Source organism: Vigna angularis, chromosome 3 (genome assembly GCF_016808095.1).
Source record: "Vigna angularis cultivar LongXiaoDou No.4 chromosome 3, ASM1680809v1, whole genome shotgun sequence".
NCBI lineage: Eukaryota > Viridiplantae > Streptophyta > Magnoliopsida > Fabales > Fabaceae > Vigna > Vigna angularis.
The window spans coordinates 1,097,190-1,107,025 of record NC_068972.1 but is presented as its reverse complement, the minus strand read 5'-3'; the positions used below and the strand labels follow the sequence as shown (position 1 = coordinate 1,107,025).

Below are 9,836 nucleotides of genomic sequence, written 5' to 3'. Positions count from 1 at the left end.
AAAAATTTATAATATAAAATCCACTTTTTGACTCTAACTAGAAATTAGAGGTTTTTACACCTATTCAAAGAAATCTCTTAAAAGAGTTTTTGTTTCAAGAATTGATTAGAACGGATTCATATATTATATATTATGTGTCAAGTTAACGGTTGAAGTTACTCAATTTCATACGTTAAAAAAGTAATATATTTTAAAATAGAAAAAATAATATCAAAAAAATCTATTATTTTTCTCGAGTAACGTATGTTTTCCTTTTTTAAGTAAAAGAACCATATTTAACTGGGTTATGTTTAATTGAATAGATTGGAGAAGAGTGGTGAAATGGATTTAAGAGGATTTTAAAATATTTTTTTTTATTTGAATGTAGGTGAAAGTGAATTTGAAAGTAAATTTTTTTAATCTGCTATATTAATCAAATTTTACACTAATTTTTATAAAGGTTAGTTTCAAATTCACTCATACTTATTTCCAAATTTATTCAAATAAATAATAAAAAAATTTATCTTCAAATTCTCTCGAATCTACTTAATCATTCTCTCTCAAATTCATGTGAATAAAAGGTAAGTTTCTAAAATAAAAATAGCTGATAAATAAAATATGTTTGATGGAAAAAAAATAAGAAACATGTAAATAAAAAAACAGAAGTGCGTAGAAAATAATATATTAAATCACATGTTTTATTTTAAAAAAATGTTTTTCTTCTCTTTCACGTTATCAATGATGTGAGAGACATTTCCAATCAATGATCATCAACACTTTCTTGCAGATAAGATATCCACATTTGGAAAGTAAAACACATGTGGAAAAAATCATCATTCTCAGGATTTGGGGGTGAGCAAAGACAAATTAAACCAGACCATTTTTATTGTTATTTTTCGTTTTGTTGTTTTTATTTCATCTTTATCTCTTTATATTTTATTTATTTATCTTTAATTTATTGAGTAAAATAGTATATTTTCATTTATATTTTTTAAAGTGATAATTAAACATTTTCATTTGAGTACATAACTTTTTTCATTTAAAATTTATTTTACTTTAGTGGACTACCACAAATTTTAAATATAAATTGACATATGTGTATAATCTGGTAGTAAACCACGCTTATAAAAAAACCATTCAGAAACTGAAATTCTTAGTAAGTAACCTCATGTGTGTGTTTATTTATATATATATATATATATATATATATATATATATATATATATATATATATATATATATATATATATATATATATATATGTATATATATGCATGTGAATATTATTAAGTTTAATTATTATTATTTTTGTAATTTTAAATAATTTAATGAAATTTATATTAATATTTTTTAAAATATGCATAATTTGTATAATTTTAGTTAAATGTATTTATTTAATTTTTCATTAGCAAGTAAGAAGTGTCTTTTATGTCGTATTTTACTTATTTATCTGCATGTTAAAAAAAACATTTTATAATTAATGCTAAAAATATTGTCATTTTGTAAAATGACAAGTATACTTTATGTATAAATGTTGTCATTATCACTAATTGTAATTATAGTCATTGTTATGGGTGTAAGTAATGACGATGATTTATTGTTATTTTGTCAAGGAAAATAATAAAATATTTTTTAAGTGGATATGAATTCAATTAAAAAATATAAAATTCTTTAATAATTGATTAATCAAAGTTGATAAGATTCAATTGACATGTTTATTAATTAAGTCACGTTTTTATTATTATATCGGAGATTATTTTTTAATATTTAATTTGTAAATTAAAAAAAATACATGTATTGTCTCAAAACAACATTAATTATAGAAAGTAACATAACTTTATTGACTTTTACACACCGTAATATTTTATTTATGTGAGTGTACATGATTAAAAATAATGATAGCGCATATTTACATACTTTTCATAAATAATTCATTTAATTACATTTTTTTAATGTTAGTAGCAGTCTCTTTAAAAATGTAATCTAAAATTGAAATTTAAAATACAAATAAATAAGTTGAAATTTATAAATTAAGTTGTAGTCTATCACAAGTATTTTCAGAATGTTAAATTAAATAATTGTCAAATATAAGTTAACCTAGCTTTTTTGACATATCAAAGATTGAACATTTAATATTTAAAATGTATAAATAAATTAAAATTATAAATAATATGTGTGCGGTTCATCCTAGCTAATCTTAGTCAATGGGGAAATCCAAGAAGAATTGAATTGAGAATATAAACATGAACATTTCTAATCATTATGTCTACTTACATATAGATATTTATGTATTTATAAATCCAAATTTAAAGATAGAAGGTAAGATAAAAATGATGAAATAAAACTTTCAAACATACAAGAAAAGGCTCAGAAACCTGAGAAGACTGCTTATCACTGTTAAAAAAAAATTGTATTACATGTATCTAATTTGCACTTATAAAAAACACTTCTTCTCATAATGATATAAATTAATTTCCAATCCTTTAGAGTAACTTATATTATTAATGGTTTAATAAATATATATTTTCTAGTATAAGGATTATATGTAGGGATGACAATTTTATTCGCAGGCACGGATATTCGTTGGTAAAATCGGCGGTGGGTAGCTACTATCTCTGGGTAACGGGTATTTTAATACTCACTTCTAAACAGGTTACATGCAAAAAATTAAAAAAGTTTAATAATTTATATATCTTTTAATTAAATTTAATTAAAAATAAAATAAATTTATATTTTATTAGGTTAAAATTAATTAAAATTAAAATTTAATTTATATTATATTATATATTTTTGTAATTTTATTTAAATTTTATTTTAAAAATATATTAAATATATTTTTTATTTAATTTTTGCGCGTATCCGCAGGTAACCGCAGGTTTTAAAATACTCACCGATATTTTTTAAACAGATACCCATACGGATAGCGGATCAAGTAGCGAGTACAATTTTATCTGACGGGTCGGTTGGGTAGATACTACCTGTGCCCAAACCCGTCCTGTTGCCATCTCTAACATGTTTTATAAATATAATTCACATTAACTAAATAATTCAAGGAAAACACATAATTAATGCACTTATAGGTGTTGTATTTTAAGAAGAAAAAAAAGTTCCTGTTTATTTTTTACATACAAGACTTGAGATAATACATTTTTGAAAATAATTAATTTTTATCGTCTAAAACAAATTTAAAAAAAACGTTTGTCAAAATTTTGATTTTTTAAAGAAATATTTAATTGTAAAAATTGATTAAATTTGAGTGCATTGGTTTACTGAATTTTGAAAAATATTTTATTGATTATTCATTGTTTGAAAAAGTAAATTGGTGAATATTAAATAGACTTATTTGTGAAAGATGGATTGAATAAATTTATTTGTGAATTTTATATTAATTGCTCCCTATTTTATGTACATAGCTCAATATCATGGGTATCTGCCGAATACAGATTTAAATGATGTTCTTGTACAAAAAAAAAAGTTGAAAAAATGGGTGTGAAAGTTAAAATGAATGCTGCGAATAGAAATTGGTATCTACACACTTTTTATTTGGGCTTCAAATCGGAGCCCAACAAGACACACATCAGTAGCTCCGTGTTATTTCAACTTGAAGCGTCAACCTGAAAGGAAAACACCTTTGTGACTGCATCTTTTTTTCCAAACATCGGCCCTTCACTGACGACGGCTCCGCCGCCGGAGCCTCCGCATTATTGTTTCCGACCTCTCTTCGGTATACACGGATTCCATTCAAATTCCACAGAATACTCTCACCTTTGACTTTTGCTTACTACCCATTGCAGTTCAAAGAACCAGCTTGCAACACATTCTTGTACATCCCTTGCTGCCACCACCCTTTACTCAACATATCATTACTCGAAGATTTTGTGCTTCCGAATCATAAGCGTTTCGTTACTGAATCTCTTTCCCGAACATCGCGTTGAAGTTACGTTTCTTGAAGGTTCTCACCATTTCCTTGAACTCATGGCCGCATGGTCTTCAAGAAAGTTGCTGAGAGATGTTATTCTCAAAAGCGTAGTTCCGTACCAGCTTTCCGCCGTCAGATGTTTTTCCTCCGCGCCTCAAAGTGCTCCCAAGATCGGTCACTATTCCAAGAAGGTGCGTATTCTCATTCCTTTTGAGTGTATGTATGGTGTTCGACGTTATGCATTGTCGTGTTGATTAGTTTTGAGGTTGGTAGATGCCCGTTTCATTTAGCATGCATCAGTTTGGAAATGCGGGGTATAAAGTGTGATTTCGAAATTTAATGTGTTGAAATATAATGTATGTGATGTTTGATTAAGTTTGTAGGTTTTACGTGCATGTAACTTTTTGTGGTGTGTAGTTTAGTACATTCACTGATTATTTGATTTGCAGGGAAGGTTGTGGACGGGAGCCACCATAGGTCTACTTATAGCTGGTGGAGCTTATGTGAGTACTGTGGATGAAGCTACTTTCTGGTACTTCATTTGGACGCATTTTTCTTTTGCCCATCTAATTGTTTATTTTTGATGTGTTTATTACTTATTTTTCCCGAGGAAAAAAAACACACTCCTGTTCTCTCATGCTTTTACTCTGGGTAAGCTGTGGATGTATTATTATAGAAAACAATTTTTTAGTGGTTTCACTAGAAAATAAATGCTTGATGCCTTGTTTGAAAAGGAAATGCATATCTTGGAAATGAATGATCCAGATTGAGTTATCTTTTTGCAGTGGATGGTTATTCTCCGCAACAAAACTCGTGAATCCTTTTTTCGCATTGTTGGATCCTGAGTTTGCCCACAACTTGGGTGTCTCAGCTGCAGCTCGTGGTTGGGTTCCGAGGGAGAAGAGGCCCGACGTACCAATCTTAGGGCTAGAAGTTTGGGGAAGAAAATTCTCCAACCCAGTAGGCCTTGCTGCAGGTTTTGATAAAAACGCCGAGGCTGTTGATGGTTTGCTTGCTTTGGGCTTTGGCTTTGTGGAGGTAGGATCTGTTACTCCTGTTCCCCAGGATGGCAATCCTAAACCTCGGATCTTTAGGTTGCGAAACGAAGGGTAGGAGTTTATATTTTTGTTTCTTTGCTCTGCTGCTTCTGATTAACAGTTTAATCTGTTTTATATTTTCCTTTTTACTTCTCCAATCACCTCTATACACCGATGAAGGTTATTGATACTATAAGACTTCCTTTGAAATTTGCTTGTGTTGTCTACGTTTCTCTAAGACTGATTTATTTTACGTGCAGTGCTGTAATAAATAGATGTGGCTTTAACAGTGAGGGAATTGTTGCTGTTGCAAAGAGGCTGGGTGCTCAGCACGGTAAGAGGAAACTAGATGAAACTTCAAGCACTTCACCTTCTTCCAACAATGAAGTCAAACAAGGTGGAAAAGCTGGCCCTGGCATCCTTGGTGTCAATCTTGGAAAGAACAAGACAAGTGAAGATGCTGCAGCGGACTATGTTCAAGGAGTTCATACATTGTCTCAATATGCTGATTATTTGGTAAATAGTCTTTTCTTATATATATATGTATACGTATATGTATGTATATACATGTATACGTATATGTATGTGTATATATATATGTATGTATGTATGTATGTATGTATATTTTATAGAAAAGAAAGGAAAGGTGGACAACCTTGTAGACTGTAGTTTATCATGGTATGACTGGGTGCAAATTATAATAAACTGTACTCCTGTCAAGTCTACACTCTAACGTGTTGGTAACTTTTTTCATGCAGCTAGATAGATGCATTGAAGGTAGTTTGTGTGACCTTTCCTTTTTTGTTTTAGATTTGGCATGTATGCCATGCCTTTTTTTTTTTAAAAGAAAAGTTAGAAAAAAGATTGCAATCTTATGCGTATTAAATTTTGTCTTGAGTTTGTGTATACTCTATATATTAAAAATGAACTTTAACAGTTTGTGGTTTGTAATCATTCATTATCTAAATTATGTGTAATTGCAGCATTTAAAAAAAGATAAGATTTCTGTACATTTTTTTTTTTAAAAATTCTGAGGAAAGAAGTGTGGTTGCTTATAATGACTGAAGCAATCAATTATCCGGGATCATTGCCTTTACTGCCTGCTCAAATCTCCTTGTTCTTGTCAAGCGGTTTTCCATATCCTTTTCCAATTCCCTAGTTTAGAAAAGTGAGATAACTCACGTAGGAGATGCTGAATGGATGAGTTAAATTTATCAGGGACTGGGCATAGTCAACAGGGAAGGGGCAGCATGCGCCTATATGGAAATAGATGGAAAAGAACAATTCCAATTTCTTTTAACTAGGCATTTCTGTGGCCTATTACAATTTTGTGGGACAAATGCTTGTCACACTGTTCTGTTGTTTAATGTTCTTAATATTCTTTTCTAGGTAATTAATGTTTCATCGCCCAATACCCCTGGTTTGCGCATGCTTCAAGGAAGAAAGCAACTAAAGGACCTTGTTAAGAAGGTAGAATTTGGAATTAGGAGGTGAATCTTCCATGCATTTTTTGTGTTGCATACTTGGGAGATTGACTCTCGCAAAATTTCCCGTTTATGAAGGTTCAGGCTGCTCGTGATGAAATGCAGTGGGGTGAGGAGGGCCCACCTCCATTGCTGGTAAAAATTGCGCCAGATTTGTCAAAAGAAGACCTTGAAGATATTGCTGCAGTAAGCATGTGCATATTACTGCCTTCTATGTTCACAATCTCACTGTATAACAGTTTTCGCTTTGATTACAGGTTGCCTTGGCTCTTCACTTGGATGGACTGGTATCTCTTTGCTCCATTACTAATTTCATTTAGTTGCCACTAAATGGATCTTAAAGCTTCCAATTTTACAATCTCTACTTCATTTGCTCTATTTATTTATTGTTTCTAGATTGTATCAAACACAACCATTTCAAGACCAGATCCTGTCAGTAAAAGTCCACTGGCTTCAGAAACTGGTGGCTTGAGTGGGAAGCCTCTCTTCAATCTCTCTACCGAAATCTTGAAGGAGATGTATATCTTGACAAGGGTAAGTCTGTTGATTTTACTGTTATTTACTGTTGACAATATCCCGTGTCTATAATGCGTGCAATTGCTCTGGATTATGCAAGCAATATAGTTTTGGTTGATGCTAATTCACGGCTGCTGTATTGAAAATACTCAGAACATGATCAAATCTTTAAGTTCCTTTTGCTGTTAAGTATTTTCAATATTTTTAATCATAGATTTGGCATGTGCATACTAACTAGCTCATAATAATATGACCTCCAAATACCTGTGAGGCTGTGACAAAGCACGTGGTTGAATTCTGTATGGTACAGTGTCGCATCTCCTTGATTTGTTTCCCTCTTAGCCGTCTCGCTGATGCATCTCAAAATCATTAGAGCTCTTCTCTTACATTTTTGAACTGTTCTTTGTCACGCTTTTCTCGTATATGTTATTCAGGCTTAACAACTTGGCCCTGTTATTTTGTGTATACCAGGGCAAGATTCCTTTGATTGGTTGTGGCGGCATTAGCAGGTAAAATTTTCATGTTCACTTATTAGTGTAGTTAATGTCTAGCTGTCTGCAGTATATTTGTTTATGATTTAGAATAAAATGAATTATGTAAAATTTGTCTGAACTTTTATATTAATTTAGTGGGGAAGATGCATATAAGAAAATACGAGCTGGAGCAACTCTAGTTCAGCTCTATACTGCATTTGCTTATGGGGGACCTGCACTTATTCCTCAGATAAAGGTATTTACCAAAACTAATGTGTGTATTCACTATAGTTCTCGTGCTCCTATTCCTCAGATTATGGTTAAGGACTCAACACTTAGTATATGCACCGAAATTTTCATTCAATTGGTTTCAGGCTGAATTAGCAGAATGCCTCGAAAGGGATGGTTTCAAATCCATTCTTGATGCAGTTGGTGCAGATTGTAGATGACTTTTATCCCACATCAGAATCCTGTGATGCAAACATAGTTATTAGAATCTTACGATTCAACACGTTTTGACTATTTTTATCGGTTGGTATCATAAGATGAACTTTAAACAGTTTTGTACCTTACGACACATGAATCAAATACATGTAATTCGTATCACCGATTTGGTTCAAGAATTCGTGTGTTTTTACTTTTTTCAGCAGTTGTCCTGAAAAAAAAATTCAAATAAAAAGGAATTTGAAGAATACTTGGTAATTCATCCTTGTTGACTATTTCACCTTTATTTATCTCATTTATTGAATGCATGCACTAATTATCTTCATCCTTCTAACATAAAGATTTCACAAACTTAGAAATAATTGATAATCTTGTTTTATATGAACTTGTGCTTTAGTTATTTTAACTATTTATAGTTTAAATTGTATACATTGAACATTGTATATAATCTCAATAATGTATTTGAAATAATTTTTGTTGTATCTGAATCTTATTATTTGATGCAAAATTATGATTCGTTTAAATTGTTCCGTGATTCATCATTTGGATAAAGCTGAAACTGCAAAATCATTTATTAAGGTTGCTTAATTTATACCAGATTTGGGTTTTGCCAGTTGTTTTGATCTGAATTGCCAGAGCAAGTCAAGGATTATTGAAACAAGTGTTTATTTAGAGCAATTATTTGACAATAAACCACCGCATCGTGGAGAAGTACTTTTTGTTGGTTGAACCCAATTATTATCAAGCGGTTTTCTGTCATGACACAGTTCTGCATTATTGTTCATTATTCAAGTGGCATTTTGTGGTGGAAGTACAAGTGTATTAGTGCCGCAATGTCTCATTTTTATTGTGTTGATATTGCTGGGAAATATATATTACGTGGATTATAAACACCTTTGTATATTTTCAATGATAAAAAGAGTGGTTGATATTGCTGGTGGTGCTTGGAATACTATGATTTACTTTCTTACAAATTCATGAATGTTACTGAAAATATTTCACTATATGTCTGCTTTATATGTATGAAGTCTATATCAGTCGATGATACGAAATAGATGAGAGAGATCTACATGTTTATTGTTAAAAAAACTAAGTGTTTTTATTGTGCAGCTTTTATAGAAATACGAACTTTTAGAGTGCACGTTACCAAACATGCATTGAGATTATGGAAACATTAACAACTCTTTTTCAGTGCCACTTTTAATCACAATGATTGAAACTTTTTCTGAAACACATGTTAACATTTCAAATATTAACTCAAAAGGACATCCATCACATACAACTGTTCATTACTGAAACCTCTCTAATTAATGATATCCATTGTTTTTCTCGGACATGTATATATTTGAGAAATTGACAATGTTTCTAAATTTTGATTTTGAAGAAAAGGATAAAAAATTATTGATAAGCTTGAAGCTTTTTGTTAATATTGACAAGATTAACAACGAAAATTATTATTGGAATAATTTAAGTGTGACTCTAAATCTTATATATATAATTTATACTGTATAATTGATTAGTCAATACACTCTCTTATGTTTCTTTGAAATTGTATATTCTCAATAAGAATTGAAGGGGTTATATACATTATAATTGGTCAGTCTATCGGGAGTGACTAATCAATAAGTACAAACATAAATTATTTTTCATAAATCTTACATTATTAACAAGATAAAATATGTTTATGAACTTTTATATCCCAATTTGGTTAATAATATTTAAAAGTTTACTTCAAAACTTATAAATACAAATGTAAGATAAGAAGATAGGTGATAATTTGGATTGTGAAATTAATATTATAATATTATAACCTATTGGATTTCATAGCTAATTTCATGGTGTCTTTCACGAGTATACAACAGCTGAATCTAAATTAAGAATATTAATAACAATATCCGAAATAGAAGGTAACGAAGGAAAACCAATAATATATGTAAAATAATAGTTCTTAGACCGATTATCCGAAACATTCTTTCATTAAAAA

General features: G+C 30.2%; 1 protein-coding gene across 1 annotated transcript; it reads left to right on the top strand.

Moving 5' to 3' along the window:
• The first annotated feature begins 3,586 nt into the window (after positions 1-3,586).
• On the top strand, positions 3,587-8,114 carry LOC108324893 (dihydroorotate dehydrogenase (quinone), mitochondrial). Its single transcript, XM_052874750.1, has 12 exons — positions 3,587-3,703; positions 3,774-4,089; positions 4,348-4,430; positions 4,684-5,007; positions 5,196-5,451; positions 6,325-6,405; positions 6,498-6,605; positions 6,677-6,706; positions 6,816-6,953; positions 7,407-7,444; positions 7,565-7,664; positions 7,783-8,114. Exons 2-12 carry the CDS (start codon positions 3,955-3,957, stop codon positions 7,855-7,857), a joined length of 1,368 nt encoding a protein of 455 aa, XP_052730710.1. The 5' UTR covers positions 3,587-3,703; positions 3,774-3,954; the 3' UTR covers positions 7,858-8,114.
• Positions 8,115-9,836: the final 1,722 nt, after the last annotated feature.